This window comes from Cuculus canorus, chromosome 11, assembly GCF_017976375.1.
Source record: "Cuculus canorus isolate bCucCan1 chromosome 11, bCucCan1.pri, whole genome shotgun sequence".
Lineage (NCBI taxonomy): Eukaryota > Metazoa > Chordata > Aves > Cuculiformes > Cuculidae > Cuculus > Cuculus canorus.
This window is the reverse complement of record NC_071411.1, coordinates 4,642,709-4,667,209: the sequence shown is the minus strand read 5'-3', so window position 1 is coordinate 4,667,209 and position 24,501 is coordinate 4,642,709. Positions and strand designations below refer to the sequence as shown.

At 36.3% G+C, this 24,501-nt stretch overlaps 1 protein-coding gene across 6 annotated transcripts in view; it reads right to left on the bottom strand.

Annotated features, from left to right (window-relative positions):
• CACNA2D3 (calcium voltage-gated channel auxiliary subunit alpha2delta 3) overlaps positions 1-24,501 on the bottom strand; it is a 364,238-nt gene that overhangs the window by 18,980 nt on the left and 320,757 nt on the right. For 2 of the 6 annotated variants that reach the window (XM_054076613.1, XM_009571574.2), the window contains 8 exons: positions 24,389-24,450; positions 23,843-23,887; positions 22,274-22,336; positions 18,716-18,786; positions 10,655-10,730; positions 7,430-7,482; positions 5,810-5,865; positions 1,887-1,998 (listed from right to left, as the gene is read on the bottom strand). In XM_054076613.1, the coding sequence (XP_053932588.1) occupies positions 1,887-1,998; positions 5,810-5,865; positions 7,430-7,482; positions 10,655-10,730; positions 18,716-18,786; positions 22,274-22,336; positions 23,843-23,887; positions 24,389-24,450 (538 nt within the window). Of the gene's footprint in view, positions 1-1,886; positions 1,999-5,809; positions 5,866-7,429; positions 7,483-10,654; positions 10,731-12,202; positions 12,249-18,715; positions 18,787-22,273; positions 22,337-23,842; positions 23,888-24,388; positions 24,451-24,501 lie in introns of those variants that run through there. The other 4 variants (XR_008451671.1, XR_008451670.1, XM_054076615.1 and 1 more) reach the window with 4 other exon arrangements.

The following is a 24,501-nucleotide window of genomic DNA, read 5'->3' as shown; positions in this document are numbered from 1 at the left end:
CGGGAAAGTGTCCTGGCTTGTAACAAAAATATTTGGAATCCAATGCAGTCTGCAATCTTAGATGCAATTTGTAGATTGTTAATGACAGTGGGTAAACGGTATAACGAAGAACTTTCCCATGAGAGTCTAATAGTTCTTCTGGACTATTTCTTTCGGTTTTGCCATCGCTTGTGGAGAAAAATAATGGGTACCTTGAGATCAGTTTTTAACTTACAGGGTTTTCTTTTATTTTTTTGTTCCACTGTGGAACACAAAATGTTTTTCTATGAAAAAGATCTTAGCGCATTATTTTTGAAATGCTATAATTTTCACTAAACTCAGTTTCCAATTCAGTGCTGTCCAAGTATTGCAGAATTGTGTTATTTTTGAAAGTTATTTCCTTTGACCTGAAGTTACCTATGAAGAGAGACTGAAATCTGCATTCCTTTGAGAAAAACTAGTCCTGTTAAATTAATCTTCTTTTCACGGAATCATGTCTGTTTGCAATAGGTAAACATCAGATATGTATGATAACACACAACTTCTCAGTAATCTGCTAAATGATCACAAACTAAGGTTGCTTGATTTCTACAATACCGGCACAGAGAACTCGTGGCAGTGTACCATTCATTGTATTTGATATGTCAAGTGGAAAACCATGGTTTGATTTTGTTGAGTTTGTACTTTACAGATAGTGGGAGCTATGGTTTCACTTTAAGGGTTCCCTAGGATCAACTTAGAAAAATGTCTGTACTTCTACCCCATGAAGCCATACAAACCCTATTATTCATACTAGACATTAATAATTTCCTTATCATTAAAAGTCATTCAGCAGCAGATTAAAAGTGAATATTACTACTTAGAGCATATCTCCAGTGTACTTATCCTACTTCTTCTTTTAAAACAATGAAGATATCAAGGAGAAAACTTAGAAGCAAGTCCAGAAACACACCTATTGACTTCAAAAAACTTTTCACCTTTATTTACTAACTGCACATTGATTTAGTCTAGAAAGGGAGAACTGTGACGATTTTTGTTTAGCTCGTAAATTATTCCTGACATTTATATTGATAGACAAATTATTGCTGTAAATAATAATATCCTTTGTGATAATGACCTCTAACCACAAAGGAAATCCAACTAAGAGACTTAGTGAAGTTCAGAAATTTGCATAAATACCTATACAATTCTTCAATTAAAATGCACCATAAGTACAGTAAAAATGTCACTGCACATAGGCACTAAACGCAGAGGAAAGACATTTTCAGTATGAAGGAGGAGAGCTAGACTGAAGTCTTTGTCTTCTTTTAATCTTATGATGGACAACTTTACAGTAGCACTGGTAGAACTGACAAGGTTGCAGCACTTACAGGTGAGATTTGTTACTAGTAACTCAGCTTCCCAGGACTGAAAGTTTGGAGGACAGATTTAATCCTCTCTCACTCTTTCAACCTGACAATTCCAAGAAGGAAACACCATTTGGCATTCAAGTAAACAACCAGATCTCACTGTACCATAAGGGAACTTCTAACCTTTCCTGCAAAGTTTCACTCCTGTGCAGGAGAGCTAATAGCTCTAACCCTTCTGTATCTAAATCTTTACAGAATATGCCCTTAGAATGCTGCCTGTGTCCAGGAAAAGTCTTAAAACATTCAATATTCTTTGAAATTAGCAAAACCTGCTACTGGTTTTACATTTTTTTGGGTAGAAAATAATAGGAATTTCTTTAATTTAAGAGCATCCCACTTTTAAATGACCCCTGTAATAAGAGAAATTACACCCTAACAGAGGTCATTATATAAGATAAAACAGAACAGACGCTTCTACGTCCTTCAAGAAAACCTTGAATACTTCAGTTTTTCTGCTTTGTTACAAACAGTTGTATAAAAAAAATTGAAAGGGCTTACTTGAAACAGTCATCGCAAGCAATATTCCCCGTGGTCTCCTTTATAGTGCGCTCGGAAACAAAAGCTGGATATTCAGTATCACAGGGCTCTAGGGTTTGTTTCAACCTCTGCGCTATAGGCACGGGAAAAAATATCTTGATGTTAACATGGGAAGAACAGCACACAAAATTCTGAACAACATGAGATGCAGTTTTACAGAGCTCACAGAGAACGGAAATGTTACTCAGCTTCTGCCACCCTGTGAGATTTCCTAGGCAGTGCATAACACTATTTTTTCAATTAAGAAAAAAAAAATAAATTTATCCACGGAATGTAATTTTGTAAGATATAATTCTTAAAGTAGTTATTACCGGTTTAGCCATCACCAATCTATGTTACATTTATGCACAAGCTTTTATTTTTTCTCTGGAAATTCAAGATGAACTAACCATGATTGTTATTTCAGAGATGCTGTACGTCACTAACATTTACACATGGGGGTTACATTTATTTAATTACTAAATTGTGGTACATTTTACTAAAGCCAAAACACTTTATTGGATTACACTTTGGGGATCTTTGCAGAGTTTCATCAGTCAGAACAACTCTGAGGGTGGGGGGCAGAAGCCTTACTTTGCCCAGGACTAGTGCTTGTTATCTTCTTCCCAAAATAGCAATAACTAAGACTCCATAACACTTTCAATGTGAAGCCCTTGTAGTGAAAGGGAAAACTACGCATCACTATTTACATCTTAAAGATTGGGAAATTGAGTTAACCAGGAAGCCTGGAGACTGGCTCAAGGTCAAACTCTAGGACAGCAGCAAAGACAGGCACTGAAGGCAGATCTTCTGATTCTCACTAATGTACCTGCCAGACGTAGTCTCTCCCTCATTCCCTTTTTTTTTCCTCCCCATCTCTTCATTCTTCCTTAACAGAGAGATATGCTTGCACATCAGCACAAATGTTAAGCCTATCTTAACTAATTACTAAGTGAGAAAACAAGACAAGGTATGACAAAAATAGACAACACTAAACAGGCTCTTGGACTCAACAGATCTCCCATTCAAGATAATCTATTTCAGAGCCAGTGGTGTATCTATTGCACAGTGCCAGAGGAATGAGCAAAACTGCATTTGCAATCATGCTCTAGGATATCCATTTCTGAATTGTTCATCATTTTTGTGCATAATTTAAAAATATTCCCCCAAAAGCACAGATCTCAAGGGAGGTGCTAAACTTTGTCAGAAAAGTCTTGTTATTTCTGATGTTTTCACTATGGTTGTGACATATTTAACAGTTTAGCATTTCTTAAGAATTGTCTGACTCGCCCTACCACACCTTCTCCCTTTATCTTCTGTTCTCCTTATCTGTCACCAAGAATGACTGAAATTTATCACCTGTATTTTGGGTCGACCCTCACTTGCACTAACATATGGCTTGTGTAACAAAGAGGCTCCCAGAGATCCACGGCTCTCAGATTCCAGCACTTTAGAATCCAGAATACGATGGGGTTGTCCAAGATTTAGGGCATCAGTTTCTTCATTTACAAATGTGACTGAAATTACAAAGCCTTGTGCAGAAGAATTTTTCATATAAGGGCTTAGTAACTTGGCAGGTGTGTGAGGACCCTCTGGTATCCATAATAAGTGGTATTCTAATAATGTCAGGGAGCAATTTCCCCATTAGAGGAATTGTTTGGTTGCTTGGTTTGTTTTTTTTCCCTGAGTTCTGTTGAGCATTGTTTTAATTTCATGAAGTGCAGCCATAATTATTACAAATAATTATTTTATTTTTACATAATTATACATAATTATTACAACTCTTCACAGTAATGAAGCATCTACAGAAGAACTTACTTAGGCACATGTTTTTCTCTCCTGCTGACTCCTCTCGTGAAATCTCTCTCGCTTTTGCTTTGCTAACACATGTTGGTCTCCAAACAACTATCACTTGCTATTTAACCAGATTTGAACTGGGAAACACTACCATAAAAGTGATTATATTCTAATGAGCACAATACTTTTGCGTGTCAAAGAAATGGAGAGAATTATGTAGTTAAAACTTCACTTTCAACCAAAAAGTGAATTAAAATCCCTCAATCACACCTGTCCGTTGAACTGCTGTAATGATAGTTTTCAATTTGAGAAAAGAAAGGTTGTGAGTTATTAATGACTGTCTTCTGTAGTTAGTATATGCTTAAAATACAGAAGAGACATTCGTTTTCATTAGATGATGAAGAAAGCTGTCTTTAAAGGATATTTTCCCTAACATAAAATACAAGCACCATCAGAAATTTCATGTCAGGATATATTAAGGCATATTTGTACAGCACACTTGGAAAAATACCTAAAGAAGTTACCCATTCCCTACTCAGGCTGCGTTGCGCTGTTCTGCAAACACCAGAGACTAAGACTGGCACACCTGTTGTTCTTCTTCAGATATAAGGAGCAGGTTTGCGTTTTTTGGGTCCAGCACAGCAAACCCTACCACACTTCACAGCCATCAGTGCAAGACACATTTTTCATCATGGTTAGGGAAATCACTGGAAAGTTGGTCTTTTTTAGAAGATGTGCCAAGGCACTGCAAATTATGAAGAAGCCCTAAAAGCAATGAGTGTCTGTTTGGCTCTTGTGACGCTTCATTTGTGTTCGAGCATCTAATCTACATTGGGCCCATCGTTCGTGTAACCGGAGAACAGGCTCCAGCGCTGCAACGCAGTGTACAGTTTATATCAGTATGGGAAAGGTTTTTTAAGCTCCTTCGCCTAAATTTCCAGAAGACTCTTATCAAATCTTCATCTCCATGTCAACATCCCCTTCTCCTCTGGCAGCATTCACAATACAACAGGCAGTAGCCTGACCTCTGCTTTGCCATTTACTGCCATACTTTCCAATTGTTCCAGGATAGATCTTTCTGCTAGAAGAGCTCCAGCTTTTTACTACTACAGGGGATACTGGAATATTCCAGGGCATCAGCACATCCCACCTTAACTTCAGACAGGATATTATTTCAGCATAAAGACAGCCTAGTGTCCGTGCAATATATATATATATATATGAACTGAAGCCTTAAGTAGCAATTTTATCATCTGCTTTGCTAAGGAATATGCAAATCTGCAAACAAGAGCCTGAAAAATGCCATTTAAATCATTATACCAGTAAACGGCACCAGGATAATTTACCCATGAAATGGCCAAATGAAGAGCACGGCTGCTGTAAATTAGCCCTTTAATTCTGAGAAACACTTCTGAAGTGCCATAAAGTGTCTGCTAAGAGAAGGCTGACATTGAGAACTTCCAATTCATATGGGGACTGTTAAAATTTCACTGTTATTTCAATTGAAGCCTCTGGATTTTTAAAACATATTTTTAAGTAAATTGGATTTTAATTCATCTAGATTTTATTACTTTAAAATGTCTATTTTGAATGGAATGATAAAACAAAATACAGATTTAATGTCTTGTTTAAAAATAAAAAAAAATAAAACTTACTATCTTAAGCCTTAAAAATTATTTTCTTTTGAAATTGTACTGAGATGACTGTGTTCCTGGGGGCTTTCGCTGCAATGGCATTTTCCAGCACAATAATCCCCCAGATTACAGCAGCTCTAGACAAAGTATATTATAAGCAGAAAAAAGCCAGTGTAATTGCTTTATTCACAAAGACTTTTCTGGATCGAAGGGAAACATTTTAAAAGAAACATTTAATCATTATCTACTCTTCAAACTTTTCCTTTACAGTAATGTACTGTATCCTAGCGTACACGTGTACTTCATGGATGACCTTAATTATCTTGTGTTTTGGGAAACATTAACGAAGAGAGACAAATTATTGTTATCAGACCTGTTATTTAATTTAGAACATTTTACACGTATCTGAACTTCAAAATTCCAATTTAATCTAGTGATTTCCGTCATCATGGTCAAGAAAAAAATTACACTTACCTTTTGCCGTTAGATCAGAGTGCCACCAACTGCATAGATTAAATTCCACAAGGAACCTAAAGAAATCATTACAGTTTTCATATTATATGAATGTTTCCAAAACACTAAACTGGCAGTAGTTTGATGTCATTAATCCTATTTTAAATAAAAGCTAACACAGAACTCAAATACATACTGCCATTCTCATGTTTTCACTGGGTTGTACCTTATCACCATGAGTTTATTCTTAAATGAACCCCATCAATAAAGAAAATATTTAATTTATATTAATTTATTTTATGAATTTATTTATATTTTTATTAATGTATATTATTACTCCTATTTGAAATGTCCGTTACAATTCTCAAAACATGGTAGCACACAGTATTTTTACTGTTGAATATTATTTTTTCTTTATGCAGGTCTTTTGACCCTAGTAAAATGCCATAGGTTTGTACCTGTCCAGGCTCCAGTACAGCAGTACACATAAAATACTTTTTTATATTAATTCTGGAACTAAAATAATAAAATTAATTTATTTCTAGGAGCAGAAAAGATTGATTAACCAGTGTCTAATCAACTCTAACTAGACATGTAAAGAATGAATTTTGTCACTAAAACATGCAGCAATTTACTTTGAAGAATGGACTGAAATGTGCCAGTTATTGAGTATGTGAAGAATGTGAAACCAACATCCAGTTTAGCACACGGACAGGAAAATACATTAATTAGAAACACAGAAAATTCATGAAAGTTTTTGAAGCTCTCATCCTAACATCAAAGTCTCATTTTAACATTATTTCTTTCCCTGATATTTACTTTGCAAGCTGCATTGAAGACTAATCTCTGACATTTGGCAATAGCCATTCAGTCAATCCTCCTTAAGTCTTATCCCAAACTTAGATAAAAGCTCATTTAATTTACAATTAATATAAAATTACTACAAGAAAAAAATCATTTTATTTCAATAAAGATAAAATTCACTTAAATCTGCAACTCCGCTCTCCGATAAGCGCAATAATAAAACATAATACAGATACATTTTAAGGCTTCCTCTTCTCCATATGATATTTCACTGTGATTTCTTAGGCAATATCTTGTAAAGGTAATGATCACTATGGATTAAGTTGAAATGTTCGGAGAATTAGGCCAGGTTAAATCAGCAATGTCCAGAGTACACTTTATCTGGCATATTCTGTAAAAGGTCCATCTTACAGAAAGGTATGAAATGACAAACACTACAGTGATCCACTGCCCCACTTTCCTATACCGACAACAGCCCCTCAAGGAGCACTACAAACAGCCAAATGTTTGTGTAAAATTTAACAGGAACCAGAATAATAAATTTGGGTTGTATGTTGCAATCTGCTAAATTAAGGGAAGACACACGGCTAGAACTGGAGACCAGGATTCACGTAAAAAGTGCAACTGTGCATTCACATAGCCAAATTTTCCTCAGGTTTTAACAACGTAAAAGCAGAAAGCAAAAAATTAACAAATATTACTGTGCTTAAAATAGCAACAGAAGCAGCACAATGTATGTAAAAGGCAAAAAGTACAAATATTCATCAAGTATTCAAATGTACAAACATTCTTTAATTCATCCAAATAGTCATTAAGTTCTTGATAAAATTTACTTACAAGACAAGCTCAGTCATAATCCATTTTACTGCAGCAAAGAAGGCATTATAAGGCTGAAGAGAAGCAACTCATTTAATAAAAAGGCAAAATATGCGGTATTTATATCTTAACTGAATTCTTCATATAAAGGCAATGTTATGGATATTCAAATGCATGAGTGGCATGAGAAAAAGAACAATTTTTTTTATGAAGAAGCAAATATTATCACGAATATAATTTAATAAAATATACGGTAATGAAATTTCCGTTTAATGTGGTTGGTCATATAGACTTATTATCAACTGGAAAAGGAATGTTCTGCAAATGATTCTTAAATATTTAACCTCTAGGGGTTCCTATTTCCCAGGCTATGGCTGGAGGAACAGCTCTGGTAAATGGTATGAGATTTTCTTAGGCTGCAATTCACGGGCTTGTCTCACTATAATGCAAATCTCTATTCATTACCTCAGTCTAATTAATAAGCTTCTGACATTTGAATTTACCCGAATGAAGTTATCTGCATCATACCGGAGGTCCCGTTTTAAGCACCTCAAGCAGATTTTAAGATTATTCCCTCCTCCCTCCGTTTTTTTGGATCATAACAAACACAGCAAATACTTTGAAAATCCGGTGTTTACAGCACTACTACTACAGTTTGATTTTTTTTTTTAAAGAATATCAATGGGCTTATTCTGTTAAGAAAGATCTCAAGTCAGTTTCCAGAAATTTGGAAAGGAATCTATCCTTGTCGCACTCCTTAGCGTTCAGGTCTCCTCGTCACATCAAATCTTGCAGACTTTCCATATCAACAAAGCGTTTTAGCACATGTAAGAAGTCATATTGACTTTAAGGGAACTATTCAGATATCTGAAATCATGCTGCAGCATCCTGAATCAACCCCTTACCGAAGCAGTGCCATTCTGCAAAGCATCAACGGGCCATTTCCATTTTTCAGAGGCTACAAAGAGTATTTCTGCACAGGGCTGATAACTCACAAACCAATGAGCCCGTGCCAGTCAGTGGCCTGAAAGGCAAGTCAGCAGAATGCCCGCGACAGTAATTTTTTTCACCTATTAAGGACTGTGTTATAGGAAAGATACAAAGCTATAAGTCTTTGCTAGAGATGAAAACAAAATTTGAGCCCGGAGGGACATCTTATTTATTTTCACCCCAAATTAGAAAACCTGAAACTGCACACCCGAGTAATTAACTTTGTTGCATATTTTGTTTTCATAATGCCGCATGATTTCCTATAAAATAATATATTACTACTTCTGAACAACACACATTTGATATCAAATATTAAGATAAACAATATAAAATATACAATATATAATAAAACTACTTTAACATGAGAACTAAAAGAAAATTTTAAAACTATATATATATGAAAAGTTCAATAATATGAATAGAAAAATAATCTGGTTTGAAGTTTTAGTGGAAAAATATTTCTTTATGTTTATATTAATGCATTCTCATGAAATTTAATTTTTCTAGGAGTCTTTTCTACCCAGAGACTGTTCCTCTATGTATCCAAACCACCACTGGGAGCTAAATGAATTGAGCTGGTACGGCACCAACAGGCTCACAACAAAGTGGTTCGATGGAGAGTTATCTAGGACTGGAATAAATTAAAACAAGAAAATACACTAAATAACAAGGTATCTGGATATCTTTCAGGAAACAATCCTATACTGGTGAAGAAATGGAGTAGATGATCAACAAATGTAGTCCATTTCCAAGTTATTGTCACAATTCCACAGCCTAAAGAGCTAAGATAGAAAGAAGTGTCTGGCTTTGACACCTGTTTTCCATTATTTTGGCAGAATGTTTTGATAGATACTTTAGTAGTCATACAGCCTTTTGTGGCTACGCTTCACTTCTATGTTGTTTAAAATACAAACTTCTTGAAAGGTCACAGTCTTGTCCCTATATCTATTCCTGTACTGGTAAAACCATAATTCTGAAAAGGAAGGATAAAAATTTATGAACAAACATTTTGCTTATGTAGAAACAGTATTGAATGCTGCCTAATAACGTGGTCTATATGTACAAAACTTGGCATAAATACAGGAAAAAAATACTTTTGAGGAATCTAGTCCTACGAGGCTTAAATGCAAGTTCTCTTTATACTTTCTCTGTAGTCATGGTTATTAGATGAGACTGAATCAATGGGAAAATAATAAAATAACCAACGCTCTGCCCGTCTTTCATGCTGAACGTCACAAAAACTCACTCGAGGTTTAAAGAAGTGTTAGGCTATCTTAATCAAAAATAAATAAAGAAGAGACTCGCCATGTTTCAGTGTATCCCAACAACAGTTGCAGAGATTCTTCTCCATAAAAACAGCCTGAACCAAAACTGCAGTAGGGAAAATCTCTTGGTTGAAAGCCCACTTGGAAGAAAGCAGTATTTCAGCTCTATGTGCTGGGTACATATGCAAACCGAACTTAAGCTCCAAGCCTTGGGATGGAAGGTTGTTGCTAAGAGTTGTAATATATTTTAAAATTCATCATGCAAATGTGATTCACTCTCTTTGTTCTATTTCACTGATAATTTAAGTCTCATTGCACAGCCTGGTACTTATTATGTCAATATAGTCTTTCCCCAGGTTCAGGTTTAGCAGGTAACAGAACTGCACGAAATCCAAATTTGCAAGTATTTGAAAAACATAGTCATGTAAATACATAAATGAAAACTTTCCAAAACATATATGACTGTTAAACCATAGAAGCTATACATAGACATTAGGATGTTGCCAGAATTTCTTTAAATACTAAGAAAAAAAAAGCACTAAAATCACTGACTCCTTATGCCTTGCCAACGAACAAATTCTTTCGTGTAAACACCCTACATACCTCTATTTTTAATTTAAATTACATTTCTGCATGTATTTGCTTACAGGCAGAAAAGGCATATGTGACTCCAGTCCCCAAAGCAAAGCACAATCTACTGCCAAATTTACAAAGTCCTAAGAAGAAGAATTCATATGGTGCAAAGAATATTCTGACAGAACCTCAGAAACGGTGGCTCAGCATTAAAAACAATTGCGTAAGTATTTGAACTTGAAAATGCTTAACACTTTGCATTTGTTTATAATGAACCATTCCTTGTATGCACTTGGATAAACACAAGAGCTGTAAGCATTCCAAATCAAAACAATGGGCTTACAATGGCCATGAGATATTTGCAACAATTTCTTTGATGATTGCATGGAAAGGTGCTCAGAAAATGTACTATACTTACGTCCAGTAAGCTATGGGCACTGTCGCTACTCGCTTTGTTTGTTCTACACATGGCCTGGTAGTCATAAAGTGTAATTCTACAGGGAAGAACAGAAAACTGCTTGACTAAAAGAAGAAAACAGAGTGAAAGAGAAATGATGCTATGGAACAGTCCGCTCAGAAAGCAGACAGGAAACTAAAAATTCTAACAGCAGCAGGGAAAAGAGGGAAAGGAATCATTAAAATACAGGTTACACAAAGGAGAATAAAGGTAAGAAACACTGTGAACTTTTTGTAAGGATTTTATCAGACTACAGAACAATGCAAAAGCGTAACTGGGAGAAACCAGGGAAGATACGCATACAGTGTAACATACAATGATAAAAACAATGCAAGGAGGAGGAGAATACACATTCAACATGATGCATAAACAATTGGTTCTGGACTGAGATCAGCACATTTAATCCAGAAAGTGAAGGAACCTATGCATCTGAGGGGCTTCTCACAACAGACTGCTCCTGAAATCCAGTGAAGGCGAAAAGATGCTTCTACAGTTCTAGCATCTCAGTGCACAACTAATTTGTAAAAACATGATGTTGCTTCCAAACAAGAGAGAGGCAAAATTTCACTCTGTTCACCGTACAGATAACTGAAGCAGGATGGGTTTACTTTTGCTTCTTCTCATGAGGGCAAAACATGGCATGTCAAGTAGCTGCTGTAATCAACATATGGTAGAAGCCTCCTCAGATGCATAGTAAACAGGGAAATTTCTTTCTGCTTGTGATTTCACTCATCATTGATACACTTCAGAGATCTAAATGTAAAATCACGGACTCGGAGTTAGTATGCAGAATTGTGATTATTTCTCTAAATCTGTCTGTCCATAGAACAATTCATTAACTATATTCATACGTACAAAAAGCATTTAACATCTATAGCAGATGTAAAGAATCTTTAGCTGAGTTGCAACAAGTATAAATATATAAAAGTTACGTTATTTCTAAATATCCATTTGACTTTTGCATCATCGGAGGGACGAAGGAACACATTTGGACATAGATGGTTTATAGATGTATGAGATGGGACTTCAATGTTTAGCAATGTGTGCCTTGCTTCTGAGTGAAGAGGAAAAGAGAGCACGCAAATTCGGCTATGGAAAGGATGTCCCAGAAGCTGCCAAAAGCAGGTAATGAAATGCATTCAGCATCACCATGAGGCATTCTGCACTGCGTGCCATGAAACATTGCAACCTGTACCAATAAAATGTCATAAACCATTGTGGCAGAAACGGCATATAATTTTTCTGAACTAATTTTGTGACAGCAACCATCACTAAAAGCTTCTTTATTATGCTTATATTTTCTTTTTGGCTTACAGGCAAAATATATTGGATCTTGCAGCTTCAGCTGAACATTTAGTACATGGTCATACTGCTTACATTAGTCATTTTATCTTATATTCAGAATAGAAATGGCTAGGAAGCCATTGTTTTGTGGACTGGCAGAGAGAGGCACATGGTAGACAAACGCATAACTAGAGACCTAAACATGGGTGTAAGTTGAACACTGACCATATTTGGCAGAATCACGCCCACAGCCAGATCCACGCACACAGATCTGCCAAGACAAACAGAGCAGTACATGGTGTAAGCTGTGCTGCCTCTATGGCATGCAGTAATACACCACTTTCCCTAGCTTTTTCTTTCTCCTTGATTTTTTTCCCCCTTTAATAATGGTCAGAATCCAGCCCCTGCAAGGGAATCCGCTCAGCCTTTCCAGCCTTTGTTGGCTTGACTATTTCATTTCTCTAGATCCAAGGATCCTGTTGCATGTCCACTTGGATTTCATAGTGATGGTGGCAAGAAATAAGCACAGACAAGGGCAGCTTACAGATGTTAATATGCACTCTGCAGAGTGGTCAAGGAATTCTATATGGATGAAATGGTCCCATCCTGCTTCATTCAATACCTAGTAGAATAGCATTCAGTTTTGTCTGCATTCTCTGTAAATGTTTTTTCAATATAAATTTGGTGACCATTTGTTTGGTGTTTGAAAATGCCATCAATTTCTCAACATTCATTTTCATACACCAGAACTGTTGGTCAATCTGTGGACTTCATTATTCTGCTAAGAAGCGTTAATTAAATACTATGTGCGTCACGTGGAACATTTATTATAATTCGAACTTCACTTTAAATGTTGGGAAAAGCCTTTCCTCCCTCAATATTTGCAGCTGTATTACATTTCTTCCGTAATTATTATTTTGTAATAGATGTAATAGCTTCTTTAAATGCTCAAAGATTAGAAGTCATTAAAAAATTGAAAGCTGTACTCACACAAATAATCAGAAATGTAATTAATATTTTGCCCTGACACGTGAGATTATATTTTTTTCAGATTGCCTTATTGCATCATAGGGAGAATACAACCATCTAAGATTGTATTATAAGCAAGAGGAACAAAAATGTTTAAAAGTATGTCATTAAAAACCCCCTTCATTTAAAAGGGAAGAAAATACCAAATTTTAGAGTGATGGCCGAATGGAAGAGTTTTAATAAACAACCTCAATATCATTGTGGAACACTGCAAAATTGTTGATTGGAAATGCTTGAATATCATCTGTGGATGATATTATAACGAGTTCATCTTTAGTAAATATATTTGAACGTGTTTCCAGTATGGAGATTCTGGTTCAGGAGGAAACTGGGAAACAGACAATGTATCCCGGTTTAAAAAAAAGAAAGGAAAAGAGCAATTTCTTATAAAGGTACATGACAGACATAGATTTCTTAACAAAAGTCTGGACCAAGTTCTGGGTTTTGAGCAATGTTTTTCCATCTCAGAAAATTTCAAAGTGTGCAGGTTCAACACCCATCTGAAAGTTTCTAAATACGATTCAAACAACTATAACACAAGATGCGCGAAATAGACCAGTATTTGCACTACTGGCAAACGATCTAAAAGGATCTGATTCTTCCACCCCAAAACCAAATAGGATTTTGCAATACTCTTCAAAGATCAGCATATGAAGGCCATAACCACGTTGAAATCTGAACACTGCAATACACTGAATCAATTCTGGACTCTCTGAATGCCATCAAAGCTCAGCATAAAGGGGTTCCAAGGCATTCACAAATTCAAATCCAGTTTTGTTTTGTTTCTATTCTTGTAAACGTAATAATATAAAAATTGACACTATGCTTTACTCAGGAGTCTGTCTGAAAATTAATGGTGACTACAGCTCAGTTCTGGTGGAGAAATGTTCGTTTAAGACAAGATACACAGCCTCTCTGGCATTCTTACCGAGAGGAGAAGGAAGGACAGTACTGAATAGTATTAAGAGTGAACTGGTTTCTAAAGTCACGGGAGGGTCCTTGTAGGGAGATAGCAGGACATTCCAAGAAATCCTGTACTGTTACTGCTCTGCCTCTCCCAACTTCATTGACAGACATATTATTAGTGTCCAGAAGCTGTCAGACTAATATCTTTCACCACCAAGAAAATAAATGGAAAGCATAAAGTAAATTACAGCATTTTGACCAAAAAAAACCCTTGTCATCACATATCTTTGCCTTTATTGCTCAGCTATTCCCAGTGGCCAGGGTGCTCCAAAGCATAACATCTATAAAAACTACAACTCAACTTGTATTTCCAGAACGACAGCTCATTTACATAGCACACGTGCCTGGTTTTCACCTGAAGTGCATAAAATGATTCCCGTATCCTAAAACACTGCCATAATTTAGTGGCAATATTTACAGAGATAGAAACTCTAACAATGCTCAGAGTCAGTTTTAAGACATTTCTTTTAGATGTCACATGGACAAAATATGAGCAGAAAACGTACCACACAGCAGTGCGGGAGTTTGGGAGCCCAGGTACCAGATGCACGTCTGGTAAATGCAAAACAATAAAAACTGTAAAAAATCATCACAGGGCTCTTCTTGCTGGCAATGGCAGGAGTGACAGGGATTATCTGGTTCTTTTGTACCTATTTGCAAGCCTGTACCAGACAGTCTGCTATTTTGTCACCTTTCTGACAGGTATTTCGTTGATGAAAATGGAATGTCATTCTTGAGGGCAGTACAATTATATATTATTCACTTATAAATTGAAGATTAAGGGTGCAGGCCTCATACACGCTCTGCGGTGCACAGGACAGTTAATATAAAAGATAATTATTGGAAATAGCCTGCTCATTTTCCTGCCTTGAATGCCTTCTATATGCCCATACAAAAAGAAGCCTATTCATCTACCTATTTCTTGTGGTATCTCTGCCATAAACATAGGGTATATTTTGATCTTAATTTTTCTTTTACTAAATAGATCCTCAATAAAGATAGGGAAGGTTTTTATAATATAAGAGTCGCCATATCGTAGTCGCATTTGCCAAGTACCAAATCCACTAACTCCAATCTGAATTGTTCTTTCAGTCTACACTGATCTTCTCCAAAGTACACATCCACATTAAGAAACGTTGGAAAATTAATAGGTCAATGACTGTAAAAATTCTTATGAAAATAAATGCAACTTTTAAATACGTGTCCATTCAACACCTTCACCAAAATGTCAAGAATATCTTATTAAAATGAATGCTTAAGTAAGAGTGGCCTAAACTAAACAGAAAAATATAATTCACTTGGAGGCTGTGCAGTGGAAATTAAGTGTCCTGTTGGTGAGCAACTTTTTCATGATTTGGCTTTAAGAATGTTCTGCTCCTTGCAAGTAGCTTAGCAAAGAGTTCTGAATTTTTGTGCAATCTTACAACCTGGAGGCATTAAAAAGAAAAAGAAAATGCTTGCTAGCTTTTTCTTATAAAGCAAATCAAGACAGAGAGATTAAAGTCTGCCTCTATGTGCACACATTCGGAGAACACAAGTGAAGGACTTGGACTGTACTGTGCCCTAAGGGCCCAGACAGTACACATTATTCACTAGGAAGCGTGTGCCTAAAAATAAAGGAACAGAGTAAAAGAAAACAGAGAAACAAGAGAAGTTCTCAAAGCAACAAGAACTTATTAGAGTGAGCCTCAGCATCTGGGAAAGCTGGAATTCAGGGGTACACCATTTCAGTCATATATCCTGAGAAAATGATTAAATACCAAAGTGTAGCTTCTTCAAAGGCCAAGAGGATGCCAGGTGGAAACAGACCTGTTCAGAGGAAATTATGCCACTTCCACATTTTTCTTACACAAGTGCCTAGTTTTCCACCTATCTGAAAGGATGAAATTGTCCTGAAGTCAAGAGATCTTTAATTTTCTCTTACAGATTCATTAAATTCATTCCTTTGGGGGTGACGTTGCTCTGACAACCCTTAATTTTTCTGATGTTAATGTGGATTTCTTTTAGATTTTCATGCTTTGAGCAGTTGGATTTAATTTTTCACTGTTTTTATGCAAACAAAATGCTGAGGAAATTATAAAGAAACTTTTTTCTAAGTTCTGTGAAGCAGATGTTTTTTCATAAGCGCATCTTTATTTACTTAATAATGAATTTAAATTATATTTAAATTCTATAACTGTGTGCAATATTCAGGGTATAAGATAAACACCATTTTGCTAAATGAAATCATAGAGCATGTCACGCTGCTGTGGAAGCACCAATATAATTTTTCTCCCTAAATGTAAAACCCATAAACTAAGAAAATATACATAGATAAATATGTACATATTATTCAAAAGAAGTACTGAGCTTAAAGAAATTGAGGAGGGAAGGAGGTATTTAAGTTCACTTTAAAAAATAAACAGCAAACACAAAAATCAAATTTCATCCTGCTGCAGGTTGAAAAGAAATATAGTCAGCAGCAAACAACCCTCTTTTGTTTAACACTTCCAAGCTCGATCCTAAAATGAACGTCTCTACCCCTCCAAATTAGTGGTGGCTGAGAGAACGTACAAAGGGTTATTTCATTCCTTTTGTGGATGGAGAGCCTGAAGGCTGGCATGGATCAGTGAACTGATCGCACGTATCTGCACTGGGATTATTGGTGCAAAAGGAAGAAAGGACTCCAATCTTCACAGTTACTGGGGAGGTTAGGAAACCCTTCTGCAGTGAAGATCAAGCGCTGTAGACCCTTCTACTTCTAAACTAAACTAAAAAGGAGGAAGATCAGATATATCAAAGCTATAAAATTCACCTGCTGGACTGTAGATGCCATATAAGAAGCAAACTGCAAGAAAGGACGGCTCTGGGTATTCTCAGAATGAAATGCTACTAAACAGAGCTTGCTCTCTGATTTGACTCCACTGTCAGAGCAGCAATGACAAGTATAACGCATGCAATATCTATATTGTTGTGCTCTCAGGGAAATGGTAACCTGGTAACAGGTTTGGCCACTGTATCATTTCAATGCTCTATTTCTTCTCTTCTTATTCTGTATAAAATAAATTTTGGAAAAGCAAAACATAACCCCATCCAAACAAATTAGTAATCTTAAAAATATGGTACATGTGTCTGACTATTTATCATGAGAGACAGCAAAGTTGTCTTCCTCTTAATGCTGGAATAATTAATTTTAAAGGCCTCATCTAACACAGCTCAAAGAAAGTTTGGATTGGGGTTTGGTTGTTGTTGCACAGAGCTATATGCTGTACAGCAGGAAAACCAGGAGGCTCATTTTGTGCAATTACACCAAATTGATTCTCTCCCATTTTTAACTGATTGGCAATGGTCAGTTTATTGTGTTCAAATAATTGGCTCATTGTTTTTACATTTTCTTTAGCATGCAGCTCAGTTGCGCTGAGCTAGTGGCTTCATTATCTGTAACTCCCTCAGAGCTCAAGACCAGCAAAATCATAAGCCAATGGTCCACGCTAAATTGGCTCCCACCGTAGTTTAGATGGAATACTTGAGCCATGCAGTCTTTGTTTTCCCAGTGGTGGTGCCCACTGCCATCAATCGTTCAGTAGATATTGTTTGAAATGCTTTGCAAGGCAGGAAAAAAACAAACTGAGGCAAATTAAAGCATCATCCTTTGATTTTGACTGTATGTTTTTGTTTGCATTAAATAAAATTATCCATCTCTTGCATAAACAGATCATTTCATTGTAGAATCCATTCTATAAATATGCATTACTTCACTTCCTTTTACAGCATATGCTAAGAATGTAGAGCTAAACACAGAAAGTTTGACACCATTTGAAAATTAGGATTCCGGATGGTTCAGTTAGTGCTAGATCTTTCCCTTTCAGGTCAGTCATTCACTGGGCGAAAGGTAATCAGCAATAATGCACAGAGGCAGTGCAGAAAGCTTTCTGCCTTTAAGAGAGGTGGTTTACTAAGGAAGCACACAAACCATCTGTTCTGAGAGCCTCTTGTATACTCTATCACATGTAATAACTAAATTCAGTGGTCGATGGGATCAGTGATGTGTCTTTTGTTTTTTTTTTTAAATATGAGAAGTATACAGGAAAAAGAAAAGTGTAATATATGTCGTCTGCACTTCTCTTCTCCTCTAAGAGCACAAAGGGGTAAGGAACAGTTCTTAGACTGCGAAAGCCATGAAGACTCTAGTGTTGAGTTACAGGATGCATAATTTATTTCAAAGGACGACACATAAAATCACTATTAGTTTTTATTATCACCATGACAGACCAGGTCAATAGTCATAACAATGTTCAAAGGTGAGTTAGCATGTGAATGAAAATGAATTACTGGCAGAACACTCTTCCTTTTACAGTAGAGCATTTCGCACCGCGTTGTTGAGCAATCTCCAATGTTTTACAGAACAAAATGTTTAATACTGCATCAATGATTCGCTTTAGAGCCATTTGAAACTGTTCACTAGTAGATATGGCCTGATCCCTTTTCCAATTGAGCACCGAGGGAACAGGAGAGGCACACAGTTTTAGCATCATAGTCAAATAAACTGTTCTTTTAACAAGAAACTCACTGTAGTCTGTCTCCAATACTCTCGACATTCAATGTGCATGGCATCAAGTTACACTCAGATCATATGGAAAAGAGGTATAAATGAAAATCCAGTGACACTGCCAGTCTTGGCTTTCTTATATATGACTTTGGGGTTTGTTTTATTTCATTTTTGTAGTTACATCTTTTAAGAGACAGAGTCGAGTTAATTCTTACCTCTTAAAGGAGCCCATTGATAGTAACTTGTTCATCACAGCTCCTTCAACCTCCCCAAAAAAGTAACCAGTCTGTAAGAGGAAAACGCAAGAAATTACCAGAAGCATAGACGAATGCAAAACAACACTGGATGCAATTTAACCTGGCATATCTAGGATCTGACAAGAGTGGCTTTGACAGTTACATAGATAGGTTTTCAGGACTACTGCTACATAAAAACAGAAGAGGACTTCACAGTCATGGCAAATTATAGGGATTATATAATCCCCAGAGCAGATGTGAGAGCTCACAATATATTGAGGTACATTATATAACATCTAATATCAGAAATAAAAGCCATCCAAACCTAAGCTTGTAAGGAAAACACACTAATCTGATCACAAACCCTTGTGATTAAAATTTACTCAAAAATATATATAAACAGGTTGTGAGAGGATTTCATACACAGTCATAAAAAAGCATTGTTTATAATTCCTGCATGACCTGTTTAAGGAGCTGGAACAGTACATTTCATCAATCCTATAAATTTTAACTCCATTCAGAGTCATTTCATACTTAAACCCACTAAGCCTGATGAATTACTCATTTTGTCCTTGTTCGGTAAATGTGGACTAATAAAAATAAATCTCTGTTGAGAAAACAAACATTCATGTTATGAATTTGGTGTGTAACCTGGAAGTGACTCCATCATCCACAGCCATTCATACGACATTGGAAAATTTTGCACGTACAGCATTTTTCTAGTTTGGGAAGACACATTTTATTTTAGAGCCTCAACTCCCAGAAAGCTTGGGTACGTTCTCCGCATTGTTTAAAGGGAGAAATCCCACAATTTATGGGGGGGAAAGGGCACTACACTCTCAAATTGCATGGATTCCATAGGTTTTGTATGAACTAAACCCCAATTCCATTACAAGGAACTTAGCTGACCTCAAGTATGCACCTGGGATTTTGCAGGCAGAAAAGTTACAGCTCTAGCCAAAAAAGGCATTCCTCCACCTAAAAAGCAAGTATTGCCTTGTTTCTTTTTTTTTTTTTACACACAGGGGAAACTTGGAACATTTTCTAAAACATGTGGGTGTGTAAAGTCTCCTAGAAACAAGAGGAACATTTGTAGTTCATACGACTGGAAACACTAGCTTCAATAGCCCTAGCTGACTGATGAAGAAAGATTATACTCACTATTGGAGAGGCAACGTCAAAAAGCCCACACCATAAATGACTAGTATAGCCTTAGACGGTAAAAAACCTGATTTATCAAGCTGTGCTCCAGTCTTATAAAGACATTTCACTGACAGTTATTTTCACAAAAACTCCATTTGTAAGTGCTAGTTCTCTTCTAAGCGGTAACGCCCAGATTATCATTAGTCTTTCATTGTAATTCAGATGAAGAATTACATTGCCCCCAAATAAGATTCCTAAAGCAGCGTCAAAGCATCTCCAGATAGGTAAGTAATTGATAATGCTTCATCCCACTTCCCTACCCCTTTTTCCATCCCACTAGAGTGCATATGTGCATAAACATCTAAAATAAACATACGATCATTATAATATTGCTCTAGCATTATATAGACAACTTTACTGTCCATCTCAGGCTTAGATCTATTACAACTAATGGTTGAGCTTAATGACAGACAGCTAAATATTTACAAAGAGCCAGCAGTTCTGAATTCAGCAGAATCAGGCACGCCAGGTATGGCAAAACACCTATTTGTGTTATTCCGTGAAACGGTAGGAAGGTTTTCTCCCTATGTGCTTTAGGAAGCAGTGGCATAGGAGCAAGAGTCCACTGATCTTGCCAGTCGCATTCCTGTAAAACAGGCAGCTTATCATTGGTTCCCTGAACTTCCATCAGCACTATGCAATTCCCAACTATTTTCCTTCTAGCCAGGAAACAGACAAGTAATTGTAAGCTTTGAACTCACATATGCCAGACACCGTACCAATTTATGGGCAGGAACAGACATTCCTCCAAAGAACTTTGTTGTAACATATTTCTAGCCTAGTTCTGGACCAATAGTTGTCCATACTATATTCTCCAAGAGAATATGTAGTGGCTAGTAATAAGTAACCTACAAAAGAAAAATATCTTCCTAATCATATTTAACGGCTGCAGCCAGCTGTCAACCAGCAAATCTGTTACCCGAGTCACCATTAAGTACCTGTGAATAACAACAACTGGGGGAATATGAGACAAAATTGTTTTAAAGGTATCAAGATTATTCTACAATGAGTGTTTTTCTTAGGTCATTGCTCAGCTTAGTAGAACCTACAGATTTGATAGATAGATACTAGGAAAAACCCAGCTGCTTCTAAAATAATGCAGTTAATATTTAAGCATTGTGACATTTTTAATTCTTATTATTTTTGAGGTCTGCCCTAGAATTCAATTCAGGACACGTTTGACACACTAAAGGGATGGAAGCAATAAATTTAATAAAGTAAAAAAATTATCAATTTCAGTGCTCAGTTATAGGAAGACAGATCATGAAAAATGATTATTGCATGATAGTACAGCATGCTTAACAGTTAATGGATAATAGCTTCAGAAAAATTGTATTTCTCTCATTTATCATGTGCTAATAAAATTTTCAAAGTCTCAATCAAAATGGAGTGAGGGAGAGAGGGATGATGAGGAAACACGCAATTGCTTTTGTCCTATGCAAACGGAAAAAATATCTGCAATTTTTACTTCTAGAATTGTCAGATTTAGGGTTGCAATAATTCAGGCATTTAATTATAACTCGAAATATTCAGTTTGCCTTCATTTTTGCCATTAAGTTTGAGTTTCTTAAGTCCTCTCCAGTCACTCTTCTAAGTCACCCAGAGCTCTTTCTGATAGATGTTTCTCAGTAAACAGCCCTAATCCTGAGGGCTAAGTAACAGCATGGATATTCCTGTTCACAATCCCAACGGATAAAAGGAATTCAACTTCAGGCAATTCTAGCATAATTAGGGCACCATCTCAGCAGTTTTCAGGCAAAAGTTAATCAGAATAGCAATGGTTCCTTCATAAGGTTTGCAGGATTGAGCAATTATACATTCATTTTTCAATAGTATTCCATGATGACAAAGCAAATTAATGTTTTGAATGATCTTCTCATTAATCATGATCCTTGTCCTCCTCACTGCGATGCTGAGTACTTAGTTTTAATTCTTCAGTGACTTTAATCCACTTTAGAAAACAAACTCCTTAGTTAATAGCTCTGTAAAATCTCATTATCTCAAGCTTGAATATAACTGCTGTGTGTCCTCAGCATCCTCCCTCCTTACTTTCCTCTGCAGCCTTTCCATCTGGAAAAAACGCCGCAGAGAATCTTCTTTCTTGGGGTAAAATCGTCTTACAGAAGACAGACACTTCTGCAGCAAGAGTATCCTTTAAGACAACACTTATATGAGTTTTAAAAGCAGACTCTGTCCCACTGGGAGACAGAAACTGAGCTCCTGGGAGAAACAACTTACATTCTTTGTTGACAACTATTTTTTGTTACTAATTCCTAGTGTCCTATTATAAAAAAATTGTTAAATGAGAAGACAGAATAAAAATTTTTCACTTACCTGCCTATAATCCTCAGATACTAAAATGAAGCCATTGTTATCTATTAGGTAACAGTTGATTGCCTGAAAAATAGTAAGATACGATTTTAATTTTCAATTTTAGCATACGGTAATGAGGTAGTGACTTACTTTATTCATATTCCACGTGAATTCTAAGTGGGTAAAGCCTTCAGGTTGTTATAATAGCTTACATAACTTCTAAACTAACATAGCTCCAACTTATAAAATATCACGACTTCATTTTGATGCATTTGTTTCATGCAAAACAAAACAAAGACGCGTACAGAAAGGGAGGATATAAGATAATTATAAATAAAAAAATAAGGTCAGTGTTTTTATAATCCATTGTTAAACGTTTTCCTTACAACTAAGTTTCCAAAGGCACAGAACTTTGTTGCTCCTGATGGCTTATCCTGTGTTTGGAGAATAACATCAGCACAGTGTCATTACCCTAATGATGTATTAATGAAAACACAGTGTCAGCGTGGAGGACCAACAGGAGACCAGGTAATATATTTTAATGTGTTCATTGGGGGATAGGACCAGAAACTTCTGTAAAAGAGGCCCCACAGGTCTCCTAAAGCTTTTCAAATTGTGTTTTTAATTGGGAACTGGATTTAGAGGTAAGACTGTTAGCTTTTCGTAGGTCAGATTATTAAACTGTATAAAACAAGGTAAACCCAAATCAGTGCTTCCCTCCATACAGGCACTATTTTAACCCCAAGTGTATTACTTGCTACAGGCAAATTTTTAATTACTGCACTTCGGAGTTTAAACATAAGGTTCAACTCAAACCTTGATATAACTCAGGTTCTCTTCAGTATTGCCAAATACAGAATTAAATCTTTAATGTGTTCCTATTGTTAGTCTAAATCAACAAACATTTTATCATTGCATCTTGAATTTTCTGTGACATACATATAAAAAAACCAAAAACGTAGGATGGCTTCCGATACAGAAATCATCATGGCTTTGCTTTGGATTCAAAACCTGTCCTGCTGCACATGGGCTGCACAGAGACACGATGAAAAGTGTTTTCTGCTACACTCCGTACATCCAGTGAAATCTGTCTGCAGTTTTAGAGGAAAGCAGTTCCATGCAGTTGTATTTGGGCAAGATGCAGTTGATTTTTCATGAGAACGCTTAGATATGTCTGATTCTCACTCTGCCTGCATATTGGGCTTGTTCTGCCTGGAGAAGAGAAGGCTCCAAGGAGACCTTATAGGGACCTTCCAGCACCTGAAGGGGCTACAGGAAAGCTGGGGAGGGGCTGTTCACAAAGGCTTGTGGGGATGGGACGAGGGAGAACGGGGATAAACAGGAGAGGGGCAGATTTAGACTGGACATAAGGAGGAATTTCTTCACTATGAGAGTGGTGAGGCACTGGCACAGGTTGCCCAGGGAAGCAGTCATGAAAAAATTCTCATTAAGTATAATATCTAGAAGGTGATTCCGAATTACATCAGGAGAGTAATTTAGTTTGAACATCTAATCATATATTATAATCAACTTTATGTTCTACTGCAGTAGAAATATAAATGGGGAAAAAAAAATCTGTTAAATACTTACTTCATCATCACAACTTATGGCACATCTGCCATCGAGAGATGCACACTAGAGATGATATAAAAAACATCAATAAAATATTTTCATTTCTAGTTTGATGATTACAAAATAAAACATTTTAAAAATCAATATGGGCGCAATTATAAATTTAATATCGATTTTTTAATCTGACAGCAATCATTCTAAAAATGACTAGGAATGTTTTAAATCATTTCACCAATCTTATTCTTTTTCTGTCTGCAGAGAAGGAGTGCATTTACCCTGAAACAATTCCAACTGTTCTAAACGTCATCATCTCCTGCATGCATTAGAAGCTTGGAGACCATTTGTAGACAAGAACACATTTCCCAAAAGGGGAGGGGTAGGATCTGCATTTTAGGAGTTATTCTCAGAAACAGTGAAGTTCCAATCTATCCTCAAAATAGGGATGGCATCTCCTGATCTTTAGAAAGTACATGATTATCCCCTTCAATGTGTACAAATTCCATCTGCACAGTTAGAAAGCTGTAGTAGGTTCAATAACAAAGAAAATTTCAATTTAAAACATACCTGTCTGCTTGCAGTCCAAAATTTCCGCTGGAAAAATTCAAGTTTCATCTGGATACCTACAGCTGGGAACCACATAAATAAAACCCGTGTGTTATAATTGGTTTGAAAAGAGT